Source organism: Pogoniulus pusillus, chromosome 19, assembly GCF_015220805.1.
Source record: "Pogoniulus pusillus isolate bPogPus1 chromosome 19, bPogPus1.pri, whole genome shotgun sequence".
Classification (NCBI taxonomy): Eukaryota; Metazoa; Chordata; class Aves; order Piciformes; family Lybiidae; genus Pogoniulus; species Pogoniulus pusillus.
Window position 1 is genome coordinate 4,042,227 of NC_087282.1, and position 20,878 is coordinate 4,063,104.

A 20,878-nucleotide genomic window follows, 5' to 3' on the forward strand; every position below is an offset into this window, starting at 1 on the left:
GTAATGGTTGGCCTAGGTTGTAAAGGCTTTTTTCCAAGTGAAACAGTTCTATGATTACATATTTCTATGCCTATAAAAGGCAGGGTCTGTAATAGATGAATTGAGAAACAAGCAAACAGTGCTGTCACAACTAAGACAAGAGTGTGGCTGACTTGAGTTACTCTATTTTGAAGTTACTTTGAGACCACCTAATTAGTTGGCTGTAGAGCAAAACCCAGCAAGCAATCACTTACAAGATCTTCTCTTAATTGGATGTCTGTGTCCAAACACACTCCTTAGTAGGGCTGCTTGACATAACAATCTGCTCATGCACAAGAAATGTAAGCAGCTCAAGGTCAGCACTTGGTGGTTCTTCAGCCTTTCGGCTGCACTCAATGCCCCAACCAGAGATTTGCTCTTGCAGGAGCTTTAGGGTTTCAGACCTTTTCTTTCAGCTGACTTCATACTTTGGCCCTTAGCAGAAGTACTGCATCCAGCTCTGGAGCCTCTATTACCAAAGGGATGTGGAGATGCTGGAGTGTGTCCAGAGCAGGGCCAGGAGGATGCTCAGAGGGCTGCAGCAGCTCTGCTGTGAGCACAGACTGAAAGAGTTGGGGCTGTGCAGGCTGGAGCAGAGGAGGCTCCCAGGTGACCTTCTTATGGCCTTCCAGCATCTGAAGGGGAGCTACAAAAATCTGGGGAGGGACTTTTGAGGCAGTGAGGGAGTGCCAGGACTGGGGGGAATGGAGCAAAGCTGGAGGTGGGGTAGGTTCAGGCTGGATGTGAGGAGGAAGTTGTTGAGCATGAGAGTGGTGAGAGGCTGGAATGGGTTGCCCAGGGAGGTGGTTGAGGCCTCGTGGCTGGAGGTGTTTGAGGCCAGGCTGGCTGAGGCTGTGTGCAGCCTGCTCTAGGGTAGGGTGTCCCTGGGCATGGCAAGGGGTTGGAACTGGCTGCTCCTTGTGGTCCCTTCCAACCCTGACTGATTCTGTGAAATAGTCACACACAGCCTCTTGTGATGACAAAGCCCAGGTGCAGCAGAGCTTTTTACCTCTCCCTAGGGGCTGCAGTTAAATTAAAAGACAGCTTCATCTGACAAGAATGGAACTTCTCCTTTTGGAACTGCCTGATTCATCCTTCTTTTTCTCATTACTTTTCTATCAGCCAGCAGCTGTTTTGCCTACCTTCACACCAGTTATTCCCCCTCCTTGCCATCAGTCCAGCGTGCCTGTATCTAGCCAAACTCTTGCAGTGAAATAAGGAAAAGCCAAAAGCTTTTATTTATGCTTTTTTAAGCAAACATACATATTGTGGGAAGTTACTGAGTTAACATATGCTGAGGCATCTCCAGAAGGCAATGAAATATTGGTAGGTATCTCTAAGAAAATTAGAATTTTCTATTTTCCAACTGGTCCCACATCAGCTGCTGGGGTGGGGTGGGGGAAATAATTGCCAAATGTTGGCATCTTCAGATGAAAGAAGCTGTTCTGTTCCCTCTAGCTGGTGCATGCATTGTTACCTATCTCCCAGAGGAGACCCAGCAGGATTTTTATCTCATGTTCACCTGTTGGGACTATCCCAGTGTGAGAATTACTCTACCTGTCTCGTTATTCCCCCATAGCTTCACAGACACCACACTTAAACCCATGTACTCTGAAAGAGCTTTCTCACACGGTGTTACTCAAAAGCCAGTGGGAAATAACTCCAGGTGTAAACATCTCACTTAGAAATGCGACTCAGAGGTTGGGTCTCCTCCATTTGTGATAGCCTGGTCACTTATTTCATCCTGCGGCGCTGGTAGCGCAGTCTTTGTCAGAGGGGTCTCAGTCTTGAAAAGAGAATCCATTTTAATCTGGGGTTTTATGTTGAAGGACTTCTGGAAGGACTCTGATGTAAAGTAGTAGATGAATGGGTCGAAGCAGCAGTTCATCGTGGCGATGCACAGGGTGATGGGGTACATTGTCCTGGCAAACCTCTCCAGAGAGCAGTTCGCTATTGCTTGGGACCGTACAAGGGCATACAAGAAAAGTATGGAGTTGTATGGCACGAAGCAGACAACGAAGATGGCCACGTGCACAATGATCATTTTCAGCACCTTCTCTTTGTTTGTCCCGATTTGAGACAAGGTGGCAGGTTTCCGGAGCGTCCTGAGAACTAGAGAAGAGCAGGTCAAGTTGAGTAGCAAAGGAATGATGAAGCCTACCACTTCAATAAATATAGTGATCTTGGACAGGTAGGTCTTCCAGATACGCTTGGAAAACCCTTCGAAACAGGTGGTGCTGCTGTTGGAAACGTTGGTGGTGGAGAACAAGGAAGCCGAGATGCCACCGCTGAGGACCAGGATCCAAACGCCGGCGCAGACGACGGCGGAGTTCCTCCTGGTGCGGATGGTGCGAGAGCGGAAGGGGTAGACGATGGCGAGGAAGCGGTCCACGCTGATGCAGGTGAGGAACAGCATGCTCCCGTAGATGTTGGTGAGGAAGGCCGTGCCCGAGATCTTGCACAGGCTGTCTCCAAAGGGCCAGTGCCTGTTGAAGTTGTAGAAGATCTTAAAAGGCAAGGTGAAGACGAAGAGCAGGTCCGACACGGCCAGGTTGGTCATGAAGATGGCAGTCTCGCTGCGCATCCGCATGCGAAAGCAGAAGACGAAGAGGGAGGCGCAGTTAGTGATCAAACCCAGGATGAAGACCACGCTGTACACGGCTCCGTACAAGTTGTACTTAAAGGAATCATCTGTCAAACAGGTATGGTTGTTGCTGTGGTTTCCCATGCCAAGCTTGTGATGTGCTCCCGAAGAACTTCAAAGTCTACTTCAGTGACATCCATAAAATCGGGCAGCGACCTCTTCTCTTCCCGAGGAAACGCCTTCCAGGAAGGCTGCTTGGAGCCTCGCTACCACATCTCTGTTGGGAATCCTTTCATCCTAAAGGGGAGAGAAACAGATGCCATCAGTCCTGCAACCTGCTGTCACCTCAAGTGGCTGTGCAAGACAACACAGACACTTCCTGGAATCCCAGCACGGTAGCATCACAGGCTCACAGGATGGCAGGGGTGGGAAGGGACACAAAGACATCACTGAGTCCAACCCCTCTGCCACAGCAGGACCATGCAATCTAGCTCAGGTCACACAGCAACACATCCAGACAGGCCTGGAAAGGCTCCAGAGAAGGAGACTCCACAACCTCTCTGGGCAGCCTGTGCCAGGGCTCTGGGACCCTTACAGTAAAGAAGTTCCCCCTTGTGTTGATCTGGAACCTCCTGTGCTGCAGCTTCCATCCATTGCTGCTTGTCCTACCCCAGGGAGCAGTGAGCAGAGCCTGTCCCCCCGCCCCTGACTCTGACCCCTCAGATATTTATAGACATTAGATCCCTTCTCAGTCTTCTCCAGATTCAACAGCTCCAGGTCCCTCAGCCTCTCCTCCTCAAGCAGTGCTCCAGTCCCCTCATCATCCTCATAGCCCTCTGCTGGACCCTCTCTAGCAGATCTCTGTCCCTCTTAAACTGGGGAGCCCAAAACTGAACGCAGTACAGTTTGGGTTTGGAAGGGACTTCTGGAGATCATCCAGTCCAATCCCCCCGGCTATAAGAGAGCCACCCCAAAGCAGGCTGCCCAGGATCGCAATGTCCAGATGGGTTTGGAATCTCTCCAGAGAAGGAGACTCCACAACCCCCCTGGGCAGCCTGCTTCATGGCTCCAGCACCCTCACAGGAAAGAACTTTTTTCCTTCCCCAATGAATAGATGTGCAAACAAAACCAGTAATTAGTTTTCAAGGTAGTCTTTATACATTCCACTATTGGGGGTTTCCAAAGTTGAACACAGCAGCTACTGTACTCAAGCCTTTCCTTCCCTCATCATCCCTCATCCTCCCATTAGGAAGGAGAGTCCATAGCTGATTCCAACTTTCCACCTGGAAAGGGTTTTCTTTAAACTTCGAGATGGAATTGGCTCAGTGTGTTTGGAAAGAAATTAAATCATGGACCCATGGTATTACCAAGGCATAGAGTCAGCCAAAAATGTTCACTTCAACTGGTAATGAGAGGGGAAAGGAACCGAAAGGTTTAGTGCTGGCTTTTAGCTGTGCAGAAAAGGAATGGGCTGCCCAGGGAGGTGGTTGAGGCCCCATCCCTGGAGGTGTTTAAGGCCAGAATGGATGAGGCTGTGGGCAGCCTGCTCTAGGGGAGGGTGTCCCTGCCCATGGCAGGGGGGGGTTGGAGCTAGATGATCCTTGTGGTCCCTTCCAACCCTGACTGACTCTATGATTCGATGGAAGCTCTCTTGGTTTTTGTCCTTCTTTTGGTTGCAGAACTATTAGAAAAGCTCCAAACCTTTGATAAAGTATTTAAAGAATCATCAACCTATGTTAGCAAAGTGTCAGGAGGGAGTTGTTGGCAGAGAGAGTGATTGGCATTGGAATGGGCTGCCCAGGGAGGTGGTGGAGTCTGTATGCCTGGAGGTGCTGAAGCCAAGCCTGGCTGGGGCACTTAGTGCCATGGTCTGGTTGATTGGCCAGGGCTGGGTGCTAGGTTGGACTGGATGAGCTTGGAGCTCTCTTCCAACCTGCCTGATTTTATGATTCCATGGTTAAAAAAAAGCCAAAAGCATGTTAATCACTTGGGATCCAGTGCACTCCTCAGCAAGTGTGCAAGTGACACTGAGCTAGAGGTGCAGTTGACACACCTGAGGGACAGCAGCCACACAAGAGGACCTGGCTAAGTGGGGCTCTGTTATGAGGTTCTGCATCTCAGTTGGCCTGGCTCCCACTGTCCCCCGTGGGCTGGGGCATGAAAGGATGGAGAGCAGCCAAGCAGAGAAGACTTGGGGGTGCCAGTGGGTGAAAAGCTGGACATGAGCCATTGATGTGCACTCACAGCCCAGAGATCAGCCATGTTCTGGGCTGCAGGTCAAGGGAGGGGATTCTGCCCCTCTGCTCCACTCTGCTGAACCCTCACCTGCAGTGCTGGGGCCAGCTCTGGTGCCCTCAGCACAGCAGAGACAGGGACCTGCTGGGGTGGGTCCAGAGGGGCTGCAGCAATGACAGGAGGGCTGGCAGCTGCCTGCTGGGAGGGCAGCCTGGGGTTGCTCAGCCTGCAGAAGGCCTCTCTGCAGCCTTGGGTTACAGAGCGCAGGCTGTGAGCACGCTGGGGACAGCAGGGCCTGAGTGAGAGGACAGGGGCTGCTGGGCTGGAGGTAAACCAGAAAGACTCAGACCAGACAACAGCAACACTTTCTTTTTCACTGTTCTGTTGCTGCTTGTCTGGCAGCAGAGCCCAACCCCACCTGGCTACAGCCTCCCTTCAGGTAGTTGTAGCCAGCAATGAGCTCTGCCCTGAGCCTCCTCTGCTGCAGGCTGCACACCCCCAGCTCCCTCAGCCTCTCCTCACAGGGCTCTGCTCCAGGCCCCTCCCCAGCCTTGATGCCCTTCTCTGGACACCTTCCAGCACCTCAGCATCTCTCTTGAATGGAGGAGCCCAGAACTGGACACAGCACTCAAGGGGTGGCCTGAGCAGTGCTGAGCACAGAGGCACAAGAACCTCCCTTGTCCTGCTGCCCACACTGCTCCTGAGCCAGCCCAGGATGCCATTGGCTCTGCTGCCCACCTGGGCACTGCTGCCTCCTCATCTCCAGCTCCTCTCTACCAGCACCCCCAGCTCCCTCTCTGTCTGGCTGCTCTCAGCCACTCTGTTCCAAGCCTGTAGTGCTGCTTGGGGTTGTTGTGGCCAAAGTGTAGAACCCTACACTTGGCCTTGTTCAATCTCATCCCCTTGGCCTCTGCCCACCCATGCAGCCTGGCCGGGTCCCTCTGCAGAGCTCTCCTACCCTCCAACAGCTCCACACCTGCTCCTAGCTTGGTGTCATCTGCAAACTCACTGATGCTGGACTCAATCTCCTGCTCCAGATGATCAGTAAAGAGATTGAACAGGATTGGGCCCATCTCTGATCCCTGGGGCACACCACTGGTGCCAGCTGGCTGTGGCACCATTGACCACCACTCTCTGGGCTTGGCCCTCCAGCCAGTTCTTGACCCATATCAGAGTGAGGGTCTGTGTCCAACTTGAGGCATTCTGTGATTCTCTCCTGGAAGACAGATGCATCCTCACACCTCTTTTTCCAAGGGAAACCAACCCAAACAGTGATGTACTTCAGCAGTGTATTTCGAAGCTCCTGTTGGACCTCTGGCAAGTGCTGCAACTTCTTCCCCTTGAATTTCTGCCATAAAATAAAGGCATTTCTTCCAAGAGAAAGTAAATAAGAAATGCTCAGAGGAGAGGCCTCTCTGTAAAGCTGCACTGACACCTTCATTTCTTTTCTAGCCTTCACAAAGGATCAGAACCTGGAATCTGGGAGACCTCATGAACCTCATTCCCATGAGACTTGGCCCCCAAGCAGCAGGCAGCAGAGAAGTGCAGGGCAGAGGTAAGTGTGCTGCTGGTTAGAAATGAAATCAGCCTTCTGAGCTATCCTGGTGTTCTCCTGGCTGTTTGAAGTACTGTTTGCAGTGCCTGGGGCAATAAGGAGTTGGAAAGTCTCCGTCACCAGAGCGAGGCAGGTTTGAGTTGCAATGCTGGAGGGGGTCCAGAGGAGAGCAGTGAGACTGGGGAGAGGGCTGGAGGGAAGGTCGTGTCAGGAGAGGCTTGAGGGAGCTGGGGGTGTTCAGTCTGGAGAAGAGGAGGCTTAGAGGGGACCTGATCACTCTCTACAACTGCCTAAAAGGAAGTTGTAGTTAGGTGAGGTTTGGGCACTGCAATACAAGAGAGATATGGAGGTGCTGGAGCAGGTCCAGAGGAGGGCAATGAAGCTGAGGAGGGGCCTGGAGAATGAACCTGATGAGGAGCAACTGAAGGAGCTGGGGATGGTTAGTGTGAAACAGAGGAGGCTGAGGGCAGACCTCATTGCTATCTACAGCTACCTGAAGGGACATTGTGGAGAGGCTGCTGCTGGGCTCTGCTCACAGGGAATTGGGGACAGAACAAGGGGGAATGGCCTCAAGCTGAGGCTGGGTGGGTTTAGATTGGACACTAGGAGAAAGTTTTTCACTGAGAGAGTGGTCAGGGACTGGAATGAGCTGCCCAGGGGGGTGGTGGAGTCACCCAGGCTGGCTGTGTGTAAGGGTGGTTTGGATGTGGTGCTTGGGGCTGTGGTTTAAGGTGACTCTTGCAGAGCAGGGTTCTAGGCTGGCCTTGGTGATCCTGAGGGGCTTTGGCAGCCTGCATGGTTCTGTGGGGGTCAAGCTCTTCTCCCAGGCAACTTGTGACAGGGCAAGAGGGCATGGTCTGAAACTGCACCAAGGAGGTTTAGGCTGCAAATTAGGATGCACTTCCTCATGGAAAGGGTAATTAGGCACTGGAACAGACTGCCCAGGGAGGTGGTGGAGTTAATGTCCCTGGAGATGTCTAAGGAAAGATTGGAAGTTCTTTGTAGTGAGGGTGGTGAGACACTGGCACAGGCTGCCCAAGGAGGTCGTGGATGTTCCCTCCCCAGAGGTGTTCAAGGCCAGGCTGGATGAGGCCTTGAGTGACCTGTTCTAGTGGGAGGTGTCCCTGCCTACAGGGGGGGTTGGGACTGGCTGAGCTTTGAGGTCCCTTCCAACCTAAACTGTTCTCTGAGGCACTTAGAGTCACAGTCTCGTTGGTGTGGTGGTGTTGGGTGGTAGGCTGGACTTGATGTTCTCAGAGGTCTGTTCCAGTCCCAATGGTTCTGTGACTCATCCCCCAGCCTGGACTGATTACTGGGGAGTCCCTGCTCCAGCTGCAGGAGCTCCTTCTACCTTGTCTTTCATTTTAGTTTTTTAACAGTACATCTGTGATGGTTTCCTTCATTAGCAAATGTTCAGACCAGCAGTAGAGAAGCCCTTATTTGATCACTGCTGATTAGGTGGCAATGAGAGAGGAGGCAAATCTCATGCTGGGGCTTTCTCCACAGCACCTGTGGGTGGAAACTCATGGTGCAAACTGTACAGGGCTTTGGGGACAGATGGGCAGAGCAAAACATTCCTTGCACCCCTTTGTGTTTTGCACTTAACACAGTGTTCTTCCAACAAAATTCATGGTTAAGTGAACGTGACTGACAAATTGCCTCAGAAAGACACCAAACATTTAGACTGGTCAAGCCAGGTGGGGTTGGGCTCTTCTCCCAGGCAAACAGCAATAGAACAAGGGGACACAGTCTCAAGCTGTGCCAGGGGAGGTCTAGGCTGGATGTGAGGAGGAAGCTGTTGGCAGAGAGAGTGATTGGCATTGGAATGGGCTGCCCAGGGAGGTGGTGGAGTCTCTGTGCCTGGAGGTGTTGAAGCCAAGCCTGGCTGGGGCACTTAGTGCCATGGTCTGGTTGACTGGCCAGGGCTGGGTGCTAGGTTGGGCTGGATGAGCTTGGAGGTCTCTTCCTACCTGGCTGGTTGTAAGATTCTATGATAAGATGTCCTAGTTAAATCTCCAAGGTACACTTTGAGTACCTGATAATCTAAATAATCTCCCAGTTGAGTTGTCTTTAAACAAGAGCTTAATTGGACTCAAAAGCACACATGAGCTTTAACAGGAGTAGCTGTGCCTCTTGGCTTAACCCTCAGCCTGATGCAGTCGTTTCTTGGCTGGGAACTGCCCTTCAGTAGAGAAAGAGGCTTCATGCTATCTCCATCAGCATGAAATGTAGCCCCCATAAGCAGATCCTTTTGCAGAGTGTAAATAACAGGTGTGCCAGGCTCTCCCTGGCCAGGCTTCACGTCTGGAGCCAGACTTTGAGAGGGATTAGGTGTCCTTCAGAACCTCAGAGGGCTGAGTGCCTCGGAGGCAGATGGAAACCCCACTTTCCAGTCCATGCCCAGGATTTTGGCTGTGTCTCAAAACACAGCCTGACACTGCAGCTTTGAAATGCTCACCTTGACTGCTGCCAGCAGCCTGACCCAGATACTGGTTACACAGGAGAAAAGGTGCTGCATCACTTCATTCTTCTTTTGCCCTGCTCAGCAGCAGACAACCACGTGGTAAAATCCCCAGTTCGCTGTCAGGGCTGAATGAGAATTGCCTGCCAGCAACTGCCTAATGAAGTCATAGTTATTAAAACGCAGGCTCAAGTTGTTTACCTTCCAACACTGAGGTGTTTAAACAAGCTGACAAGTTGCTTTGAAACTCAGCCACATCCTTTACTCTGCAGCTTGAGTTTATAGCCTGAGTTTTCTGAATGTAAAAGTCACTTTCTTTCCTTTCCACTAAGGATTAAAGCAGCAGGATGCTCTTTGTGCACACCACCTTCACCATTGCTAGTGACTGGCTGTGAAAAGGAAATCTCTACCAATGCACTTCATAGAATGAAGCAGGTTGGAGGAGACCTCCAAGCTCAGCCAGTCCAACCTAGCACCCAGCCCTGCCCAAGCAACCAGACCATGGCACTAAGTGCCCCAGCCAGGCTTGGCTTCAACACGTCCAGGCACGGCCACTCCACCACCTCCCTGGGCAGCCCATTCCAATGCCAATCACTCTCTCTGACAACAACTTCCTCCTAACATCCAGCCTAGACCTCCCCTGGCACACCTTGAGACTCTGTCTCCTTCTTCTGTTGTTGCTTGCCTGGCAGCAGAGCCCAACCCCACCTGGCTACAGCCTCCCTTCAGGGAGCTGCAGACAGCAATGAGCTCTGCCCTGAGCCTCCTCTGCTGCAGGCTGCACACCCCCAGCTCCCTCAGCCTCTCCTCACAGGGCTCTGCTCCAGGCCCCTCCCCAGCCTTGCTGCCCTTCTCCAAACACCTTCCAGCACCTCAATATTTCTCTGCAATGGAGGAGCCCAGAACTGGACACAGCACTCAAGGTGTGGCCTGAGCAGTGCTGAACACAGGGGCAGAAGAACCTCCCTTGTCCTGCTGCCCACACTGCTCCTGAGCCAGCCCAGGATGCCATTGGCTCTGCTGCCCACCTGGGCACTGCTGCCTCAGCTTCTCTCTACCAACACCCCCAGGTCCCTCTCTGTCTGGCTGCTCTCAGCCACTCTGTCCCCAGCCTGTAGTGCTGCTTGGGGTTGTTGTGGCCAAAGTGTAGAACCCTGCACTTGGCCTTGTTCAGTCTCATTCCATTGGCCTCTGCCCATCCAGCCTGGCGAGGTTCCTGTGCAGGGCTCTCCTACCCTCCAACAGCTCCACAGCTGCTCCTATAGCTTGGTGTCATCTGCAAAGTTACTCAGTCCCCTGCTCCAGATCATCAATGAAGATATTGAACAGGACTGGGCCCATACAATGCTCATGTATATTGGTTCCATACTGGGCTTGGTGCAGTTTAAGGCCATTGAGTCCATCCATTATCTAAAGTTTTTTTTCCCCAACCAAAATGATTCTATGATTTTAAAATGCTAAATTTAATCTAAGGGAGAAAACCTTTATCAGGCAGGAAAAAGCTTGACATCCTGTATCTAAAATAAGGGGGAGGAAATGAGGGGAGGAGTATTATAGAATCTTAGAGTGGTTTGAGTGGGAAGGAACCACAAAGATCATCTGAGCTGATTGAGTGGGTCCAGAAGAAAATGATCAGGGGGCTGGAACACCTCTGCTATGAGGACAGGGTGAGGGAGCTGGGGTTGTTCAGCCTGGAGAAGAGAATGCTCCAGGGATACCTAATAGCAGCTTGCCAGTACCTGAAGGGGCTACAAGAAGGCTACAGAGGGACTGTTTGCAAAGGTCTGCAGGGATAGGATGAGGGGCAAAGGCTTCAAATTAGAGAAGAGTAGATTTAAATTGGATGTTAGGAGGAAAGTCTTTACCATGAGCATAGTGGAACACTGGAACAGGTTGCCCAGGGAGATGGTTGAGGCCTCATCCCTGGAGATATTCAATGTGAGGCTGGACAGAGCTCTGGGCAACCCAATGTAGTTGAGGAGATCCCTGCTGAGTGCTAAGAGGTGGGGGCAAGAAGATGGGACCAGACTTATTTTGGCCATGCCCAGTGATGTGAGAAGGGGCAGCAGGCACAAACTGGAACCCAGGAGGTTCCATCTGAATGTAAGGAGAAACTTCTTTCCTGTGAGGGCTCTGGAACGCTGGAGCAGGCTGCCCAGAGAGCTCATGGAGTCCCCTTCTCTGGAGAGACATTGAACCCACCTAGACATTGTGATCCTGGGCAGGCTGCTGTGGGTGGGCCTGCTTTAGCAGGGGGGCTGGCCTGGATGATGCCCACAGGTGTCTTCCAACCCCCATCGTGCTGGGATTCTGTGTAAAGAGCAGACTTGAAAATCTGATTCTGTCATTCTACAAAATCCTTTCTTTCTGCCTCCTACACATCCCATCCTCTCCAAGGCCATCAAACCTAGTCAAGAAAAAAAGAAGTGTGAAGTTTGGGACTGACATTTTTGCCTCCTCAGGTTGTTTTTCATGAGAGGTGTAACCATATCAAGTCTGAATACATAGGATATCCTGTGTGCCTTCACTGAAGTAATTCAGCACTGCTCAGCCTTCTCTGCTGAGATCTGATACAAACCAAATGTGAAAAGCTCTCCAATCTGAAGGATCTCTTTCTAGGTTATCACTCTGTGTACTCAGGTCAGCTCTTGTAAGCCAGAGGTTGTGAAGCTAGAGAAGCCCAAAGCTGATGCCTCGCAGGATGGGGTTGCTGGGGCTCAGGGGGTTCACCTGGACTTTGGCCAGCAGTGGCTCTAGCTTATGGCAGCACTTGTTGAGTGTTGTTGAGCTCTGATCCTGACTTTGGAAATAACTATTTTCCCTGCTTTATGCCTTCTCTTGATAAGAGCTACATTCATTTTGCTTCCCTGTTACTCGCCCACTTGTTGCAGTGATCATACAGTTCACCCCCAGCACTGAGTTCACAAGGCTGTGGCTTCACAGCCTTCACAAACTTCATTGTTTCTTCGATTTCTCAGGGCATGTTTCCCTCCTTCATTCCACTTTATGCAGAAGGCTCAACACAGATAGTGGTGGAGGAGTTGTCTGGGGAGGAATTTTGCATAGGTCTTTCTATGTGAGGCTACAGGAGTTGGAATCTTCTGGGCTAAACACTACAGGCAGGTGCAGACTGACTACAGCTGTTGGAACCCATATTCTTAATGGATAAATGTACTTGACAGATCAGCAAGGAACTTTTCCTCTCTGTAAATTTTTCTGCCAATTGTCACTTGTTCAGCTCTCACTTGAGGGAAGGGATGCCACCCAGAAAGGTCCTGGCAGGCTACAAAGATGCTGAGAGCCCTGGGGCTGTTTGGCCTGGAGAAGATCAGCCTGAGAGGGGATCTGAGCAGTGATGATCGATAACTAAAGGGAGCAGGGGTCAAGAAGACAGTGCTAGGCTGTTTTCAGTGGTGCCCAGTTACAAGACAAGGGGCAATGGGCACAAAGTGAAATCAGGAGATTGCATCTGAACAGAAGGAAAAATGTTGTTCCTGTGAGTGTGCTGGAGCCTTGGAATGGGTGCTGCTCAGAGAGGTGGTGGGGTCTTCTCTGGAGAGACTGCAAATCCACTTGGCAAGCTCCTGTAGGTGACCCTGCTTTATCATAGAATCAAGCAGGTTGGAAGAGACCCCCAGGCTCAGCCAGTCCAACCCAGCCCTATCCAATCAACCAGACCATGGCACTTAGTGCCCCAGCCAAGCTTTACTTGAACATCTCCAGGGATGGTGACTCCACCACCTCCCTGGGCAGCCCATTCCAATACCAATCACTCTCTCTGCCAACAACTTCCTCAGAACATCCAGCCTAGACCTCCCCTGGCACAATTTCACACTGTGTCCCCTTCTTCTGTTGCTGCTTGCCTGGCAGAAGAGCCCAACCCCACCTGGCTACAGCCTCCCTTCAGGGAGCACAGACAGCAATGAGGTCAGCCCTGAGCCTCCTCTGCTGCAGGCTGCACACCCCCAGCTCCCTCAGCCTCTCCTTACAGGGCTGTGCTCTGGGCCCCTCCCCAGCCTTGCTGCTCTTCTCTGGACACCTTCCAGCACCTCAACATCTCTCTTGAATTGAAGGACCCAGAACTGGACACAGCACTCAAGGTGTGGCCTGAGCAGTGCTGAGCACAGGGGCAGAATAACCTCCCTTGTCCTACTGGCCACACTGTTCCTGATCTAGGCCAGGATGCCATTGGGCATTTAGCAGGCAGGGTTGGCCTGGATGATCCCCAGAGGTGCCTTCCAACCCCCATCATGCTGGGTTTCTGTGGTTTGGCTGTGTTTCTTCCCCGGTGTGGCAGGAGCAGGAGAAAGGGAGGGATTAGACAGTGGGAAACGAAGCAGCTGGCTGTAAACAAAGCACTATTGATGATATGAAGCTATGGCCAGCAGAAATGCTTTAGTCTCTTTCATTTACTAATCCTAAGTGATGTATTTGAGAACAGTAAGGGGAAAAAAAGAAAAAATAAGTAGACAGAAGTGAGACTTTGAAGTCCAGCAAAGGTTTCTGTCGCTTCAAAGAGCCATTCTTCCCTGGGTTTTATCAGAGTGAATGCCTAGTTGGTATGCTGGGCAAAAGGGGGACGCTCTCTGGTGATTAGCATAGGAGCCAAGGCAGGAAGCTCCTATTCATGGCTTTGACACTTATTGTGCAAGGCTCCTCCTTAGCCTTGCGACTTTCCTTTCCCACTCTTTGCTGTGCTGTAGTAGCATCTGACCACACCTGGTGGGAAGGTGAAATCCTTGGTTACTTTCAGTCAGGTTTCACTCTCTGCTCTTCAAATCCTCTTTGAGAGAAGCAAAACAAAACAAGGGAGCTTATGAGGCATCTCCCTTCACTCAGCCGTCAGGAGTGACCCCAAGAACCTGCTGGGACAAGGTAGGACTGCTCCTTTTCCTTCTTAGGCGAGGTAGCTTTGATTGTCCAGGAGCCTTGCAGACCCTCCAGCTACTTTCTGTGGCTTTGATTGTCCAGGAGCCTTGCAGACCCTCCAGCTACTTTCTGTGGCTTTGATTGTCCAGGAGCCTTGCAGACCCTCCAGCTACTTTCTGTGGCTTTGATTGTCCAGGAACCTTGCAGATCCTCCAGCTACTTTCTGTGGCTTTGATTGTCCAGGAGCCTTGCAGACCCTCCAGCTACTTTCTGTGGCTTTGATTGTCCAGGAGCCTTGCAGACCCTCCAGCTACTTTCTGCTGCTTGGAACTCAGTGCGGGAATTTCTGCAGAACCCCAATTTAATCATTCTCTAAGACGAAGTGGGGAGGTGGAAACCGGAGCCTATGGGACCTAATCCTAAAGGCATTGTTGTCCTTTTTTCTCCTTTTCTTTTAATTGGTCAGCACTGCCGTTGTCTCTTAACTGTCCTCTGAGACTTACAAAGCATTTCCTGCTCGTGGTGACTCCTCTGTGCTGTATCTGTTTTGTATTGAGCTAATTAAAATGTTTCCTTCTGAAGAGAATAGTGAACCGACTTACCCCAGATTCAGACACTGATCCTCAGGGCATGACTCTCTTTTTGTTTTCACTGGGAATGTCTCTCTCCTTTTACATCATCCCTTTAACCCTTGATGTGCTTTGGCCTTCCTCATGCACTGCTGCTTTCAGAGGGTCTGCTCCACAGCCCAGAAGTGACAGAATTCACTCCGAAGGTTGCATTATTTTACTCTCTTAACTAGGGACTTTTTTGCTTGCAGAGAAACTCGCTGTGATGATGGAGGGCTATAGGAATGCTGGAATGATTTTAACCTCAGGTCTCTCACTAAAAGCAGATCACTTTTATAATAGAGAAGAGCTGGATGCAAAGAGAAAGAGCTGCCAAAAAGCTGAGTTAGACCCTTTGACTAGGCAGTTTTCAGTCAGGAGGAGAAGCTGGTGATGGAGGTGGCTGTGTCTTTGTAGTCCTGCTTATTTACAAAGCATGGCTGGGAAAAAAAAATACAAACTAAGAGACTCCTGTTTCCCTGAATCCAACAACAAGACTCAGTTTATTTGCTTACAGTTCCAAAGCTCTCTCCAGGCAGCATTCTGCCCAGAAAGCTTCCTTTCTTTCCTTGCTCTGACACCATTTCCAGTGGTTCCTTGGTGACTGCTTGGCTTTTTGGCTCCTTATTGCCATTACACTAGGTGCCTGCTGCTGCATGAAGCTCTCCTTTCACTCAAGCATCGTCTCCGGGCCGGTTCCTCTGCAAACCCTTTGCTGAAGCACAGCTGAACTTTCACCTCTGTTTATCCAAAAGAAAATTGTAAGCTTTTTATTTTCCCCTTTGCATACATTAGCACCAAGGAGCTGCCAGCCAGCCGGCACCGCAGCACAAACACCCATTTCAGCTTCTGAAAGCTCCGTTGGGCACAGGGATCTACAACAGGTTTCCTTGTGGGTGCTGAGCATGGTTTTTCAGTGGGGCAAGAGGTGTTCAGGACAAAACTCATTGAAGAATCCATAATCATGGGGCTAAACGAGCCTCCAAGGAAGATAGCATTATAGAAGATAACCTAAATTAACTCTTACTCACAATAAACTGATAAATCTCAGTCACAGAGCCATAAATCAGGGATTAATGTCTCCCAGCAGCTCTGAAGGGGCTCAAACATGCAGCAGGCACCCAGCTCAGAGTGCAGACTGCACTTTTGGCAGAAAGAAAGGAAGGAAAGTTCATATAAACAGAGTAATGAAATACAAAGAGAAGTGAGCCTAAAGATGACCACAGGTTTTGGAGAGGCAATTCTTGCCTCATCGGCCCATTAGAGTCCTCCCAAGCATAGGCAAGTGATGGTGCTGCTTGTCACAAGGAATTCTTGTGCTCTGCATTTACTTACTGGCAGAAGTTGACAAAATAGAGCTTTCTTCACTCGGATTGGTTTTTAGGTTGCTGGTTTTGTTGTTGTTTTTTTCCTGGGAAGAGGAAAAGGAAAGGCTTGAGGACTCCCTTCTGCCAACCCAGCATGGACTGGGTAGGTATTGTCAGCCTTAGGCTCATGCAATTTGAGTGCTGGAGATGGATGGATGGTCACTTTCTGAGGCTGCTGGGCTCCTGCTTCACCTTGGTGCACATACCTCAGCAAGAAGTCTGAAGGCACAACTAGGGTTTTCATACCATCTCCATCCCCTCCCCTCTGGGGAAAACCATGAAGATCCTGGCAAATATTCCATGGTGTATGACGAAAGAAGGCATGAGGATGCACGGCATGAGGCTATGCTGCTTTTCAGTAGCCCTTTTCAGAGGGCACATTTGCACTAATGCTTTAAAGTAAGAAATCACTTCACAATACAAAAATAACCAAATCAGAGCCAGTGAATGAAGTTTCTTAGAAATTAGATCCCTAAAAATGAGAGGATTAGAATGACACTGGGACACTGTGTAAGGGATGCTGCTTTTACTGCTGAGCGTGGTCATTTCCAATCACCATCTAAAAGGCAGTGGGTTCTGGAGCAGAAGATGCCTTATCTGCAGATTCAAGAAACTAAAATGGGACTATTATTAGATGAAAATAAGAGCTTCTGTCTGTTTATAGGCGTAATAGGTACTCAAAATATGATGACATCATGTTATGTACAGAGAAAGCAATCTGGTCTCTTGCTAGCATGCACCTTTGTCTCACGGCTTAGAGCCTGATGAATGTCCCTCAGTTTCCCTGGCCAAGATAAAGAGACTTTCCTTTTTGCTACAAAACCAAACCAAACTGTTGCAAATAATTCAGAGAACTTTCCTTGCAGCTGGGGTCAGCTGAGGCTAGCTTGGCTCCAAAGCAGTGTGGATCTTTACCCCCTTTTATAGGGCTGAATTGAGAAGATGATGCATTAGAGGAAGTCTTGCAGAGCCACTGTCTGTTCTCATTAATAAAGAGCTCCTCTTTTCCAGGAAAGAATTTGCCTTTTGTGAAAGGTGGTGGCTCCCCTTCCCTGAGATTAAACTGGATCCTTATTTACAAAGGAGGAGCAATGTGTGAAGTAGCAGAGTGAGTCTCTGCACGCACGCTTGACCTGGAAAGACCTACTGAGGCTGGAGATCGTGCTCCAGGAGCTATCCTCACCCAGCTCAGCATTCTGGTGTCTCATTTGTGATCCAGGAACACTGAGTCATTAGACTGGGACCATCACATCATCTGTGGTGCCCAGCACCACTCAGACCAGTAAATAGAGCCCTGGTACTCAAATAAGCTTTAACCAGGGTGACCTGCAGCCTGCACAGATGCATCACAGACATTGGCATAAACACATATGGCTGCAAGCGGCCATGCTCTAAGTGCTATGGCACAATAACCAAGTCCCACATTGTCCAGATACATTGTTCTCTCCCCAGGGGGCAATCTTCTCTCACCCTCTATTTCAGATGTAACATCCTTTCCTACAGGACATCCTTTCCCCAGGATCTGGCCCAAAGTTTGAGTAAAATCACTTGAATTCCTGCTCTTGTGCTCCAGCCATGAGGTGCCAGGCTGGAGGAGAGCAACCAACTTACAACCGAGAGCGCATCCTCTCTCTGGTAGGGTTCAGGCACAGAGAGTGTTTAAACTTCACATTTTCACAGCTTTTCATTGAATCAGCCAGGTTGGAAGAGACCTCCAAGCTCAGCCAGGCCAACCTAGCACCCAGTGCTGGCCAATCAACCAGACCATGGCACTAAGTGCCTCATCCAGGCTTTGCTTCAACACCTCCAGGGATGGCGACTCCGCTACCTCCCTGGGCAGCCCATTCCAATGCCAATCACTCTCTCTGCCAACAACTTCCTCCTAACATCCAGCCTAGACCTCCTCTGGCATAACTTGAGACTCCTTGTTCTGTTGTCTTGTTACTCTGAACCAAAGTGAGCAGGTAGCTGTGCCCGGCTGTTAGTTCTGTTTGTCCGTCAGCTCCAGAAGTCAGAATACACTGATGCTGACCTACCTTCAGCTAAGGAGGAGCCTCATTTCAAACCTCAAAGGATAAAAGTGAAATATATGCTCAGCCTCCCCCACCCTTCCCCTCCTTCTCATCTTTTCCAGTACTTTCTCTTAAAATCCAGAGGCTCTGAACCCCTCAAAGTACCAAGTTTAGTTCCCTACCCATTTCAGAATGCTAGGAAGGGAAAGAAGATGGAAAAGTCCTGTGAGGAAGGAATATCCTTATCACCGACCCGTGAACTTTGCACTTAACCATCCTCTGAGCTTTTCTGTTCTGTCTCTATGGGGAAACAATACCAAACCACACAATTGTCTCCCCTCAGACAAGAGCTTAAGGAGTGTCATGTAAAAAAAACCCCAAGCTTCTCTTCCAAATTCTTCTGCCGTGGGTTGCATTGTGTAAAATCCTATTTCTTCCAAGCAGCTGCCCCTCTAGATTAAGTCTATTGCTCATCATTCATTTTCACTTCTGACGCCAGTTTTTCTGCCTCCTCAGAGCTATGTTTGATTTTTTTAAGTTGTTTCGTGGGTTTTTTTTCTCCTCTCAAGGAATTTTGCCCCTGAGCTTTAAAAGGAGTCGATTTTAGCCACAAGTGAAAGCCAAAGTGATAAATAGAAGTTTCGCAGCATAGCATATGTAACTTAACTGCTAATTGTTAACGCCGTTTGTGGCACCAGATCTCGTATTACATGAGGCCGAAAGCATGTAACCATTGTAAGCCGAAAAGCCTGCGTTTAAGTCACATTTACACACAACCCCGTCTTCAGCTTACCTTAAAGTGTCTTTATGACACCGGCTTCAAACGCACACACAAAAGAAGCCCTAACCGAGAACGTTTTTGGCAAGCCTGAAGCACACAGAGACACAAAAGTCCTGAACTCGTCAGCTGCGGTGGCACAATGAGGATTACCATGTGAACTGTAACCATTTCCACAGCAACAGTTTGGAGCAGCAGCTCGCACCGCGATGCCTTCCCACAACCCTGGCGCTCGTCTTTTCTCGCTCGCAACAGAACCGTACCCCTCTCCCATCCCATCCCCGCCGCCGCACAGCTCCAGCCAGAGGCAGGAGAGCTGCCCCCGTAGTAAAAACGCTGCTAATCTCCATTGAAACGGACAAGCCCAGCCCAGCCCCGGCCGCTTTCCTCCCACAGATTGGCCTGAGCCTTCAGAAAGCCTCACGCTGCTTCGCGCAGAGCCGAGGTGAAATCCGGATGCGCCTCTGCCGCCTGGGGAAGGGAGGGGACGGGGACTTACCGCGGCGGAGCGGCCGGGGCCGGCTCATGCCCGCGGCTCGGCGGTCGCAGCCCGAGTGCCCCCTGACAGCCCCCATGTCGCCGTTCCGTGCTCGGTGCCGCACCGAAGAGCTTCCCCGCTTCGGCTTCCTACGCGCTTAACTCCTTCATCTTTAAAGCCGAAAGCAACCGGTAGAGATCCCCTTCCCTTTGTTCGGAGAGGAAACAGAACTGCTCAGCGCCGCAGCCATCGCGTCTCGGGAAACGGGACGCCAGCAAGGGCCCTGTGTCTGGGCAGGGTCTGTGGGCTGCGGCAGCTCCTGGGGGTCTCCACGGGAATCGCTTTCCATTGGACCGGGGCTGTATTATTAGTTCCTGAGCCCGCCCCGCGCCCGGGTCTCAGCCGGGGCTGTATTCCCTTCCAGAGCACTCTTCCCTCCCAGAGCACTGCCCGGGCCAGCCAGCAGCTCCCCGTTCAGAATTAGCAGCTTAAGGACAGCCCGACAATAGGGAACGCGGATTTCCTGAGCAATTAGCTGGCGGACACAGCCCGCCAGAGCCTCCATGCCGGGGATGGGAACGAGCAGGGGGGAAAGCTGGTTACATCTAGGGTTTTCCTTCCAATAACAAAGTGAGGAGGAGGAGGAGAGGGGGGAGCTGGGAATCAGGAAAGCACTGAGTAAAGACTAGGAAGCTGCAAACCAAAGCTGGCCAGAAAAGTGTCTTTCTGCACGGATTTAGAAATGGCTCTTGGGTTAGGCTGAGAGTTGTTGTTTGTCTTAAATCTTCTCAGAGGAGCTGGCTGGAACTGTCTGGACTCGTGTGCCCCAGCAGTTTGCTCTGAAAGCCTCGGGTTCCTGCTGGAAAAGCTGGAGGCTTTCAAAGGTCCAGGGACATCACTCCAAAGACCCCGGGGAAGTGGCTGCTCCTCCTGTGCAGCTCTCCTCCCCGAGAGCTGCCGCTGCCGCCTGCCTGCCTGCCAGCCCAGCCACTCAAACCCGCTAAAAGCTCGTTACTTTTATCTCTTACCTTTAACATCAGCCCTTCGGCTAGGGACGAGGCTCTTCTGGCAGCAGGAGTCATGCACAGATGGCTTGTTTGCCTCAGCCTGTGTACGCTGCGGAGCAGCCGGTGCCCTTCTGTTCCTTTTCCAGCCCTCTCCAGGTCCATAGGTTTCACCTCCTGAGCGAGCTGTTAGAGCCCAGCCTCCCACCTAACGCCTCTCGCTCGCATTGTGTTTGTCTCTCCTTTTCCTCCGCTCTTCTCGGCTGTTCCCACAGGCAGCCAAGGCCAGTAAACAACTCATTGTGAAGCTGGAACTAATGCTATTCCTTGGGCTGGTGGCCGATCCAGCGGGCTCTGACTCGCTTGTGCAGCACGCCCAGCTGCCGCAGGCTTTTATCCAGCCCATGCAAATAACTTCCTGAGCATCTCATGTAACAGCTAACCCCTCCGAGGGCTCACGGCTTAATGAAACCCATCAGAACGCGAGCACGGATTGGGATCGCAAGTGGGGAGGGTGCAGATTTTGCCTGCTCCTCCTGGTCAAAGGTCTCTTTGCCCCTTTTCAGCTGGCGAAGGTGACAGACGGTCTGAGTAAACTGTGAAAGGGGCTGCTGAAGTCGCTCGTGTGTTAAGTGTGGGGGTGAGTATGGGGGCCGGCAGAAGGCTCGGGATGCAAAATCCACCCAGAAAACTCGCTTAGAGAAATCGGGCTTGGCCCCTCGTGCCTTGTGGGCATTTTTAGGCTGGCTGCCTGGAAATCCTGGTCGCTCGGGTATTGTGGAAGAGCTTTTCACCACCGCCCCCGGGGGCTCATTCTTATGCGAGTGAGTGCTCTCAGTCGGGACCGATTAAACACCACCTCTGCATTTCAAATCGCCCCTTTTGGGAGAGAAGAATGGTTTGGATGGT

General features: G+C 51.0%; 1 protein-coding gene and 1 long non-coding RNA gene across 3 annotated transcripts in view; one reads left to right on the plus strand and one right to left on the minus strand.

Moving 5' to 3' along the window:
• Positions 1-17,174, plus strand: part of LOC135183787 (uncharacterized) — a 40,963-nt gene extending 23,789 nt beyond the window's left edge. Inside the window, exons 2-3 of the long non-coding RNA XR_010305720.1 lie at positions 6,290-6,392; positions 16,709-17,174. This is a non-coding gene — a long non-coding RNA (uncharacterized LOC135183787). The remainder of the gene's footprint in view (positions 1-6,289; positions 6,393-16,708) is intronic.
• Positions 1,234-20,396, minus strand: LPAR4 (lysophosphatidic acid receptor 4). 2 transcript variants are annotated; one of them, XM_064158986.1, is made up of 2 exons: positions 19,994-20,396; positions 1,234-2,899 (listed from the first exon to the last, which is right to left on the minus strand). In XM_064158986.1, the coding sequence occupies exon 2, from the start codon at positions 2,744-2,746 to the stop codon at positions 1,700-1,702; it is 1,047 nt and encodes a 348-aa protein (XP_064015056.1). In that variant the 5' UTR covers positions 2,747-2,899; positions 19,994-20,396; the 3' UTR covers positions 1,234-1,699. The 2 variants fall into 2 exon arrangements, with proteins under 2 accessions (XP_064015056.1, XP_064015057.1); XM_064158987.1 differs by lacking the exon at positions 19,994-20,396 and adding an exon at positions 18,987-19,403.
• Between the last annotated feature and the right edge of the window lie 482 nt (positions 20,397-20,878).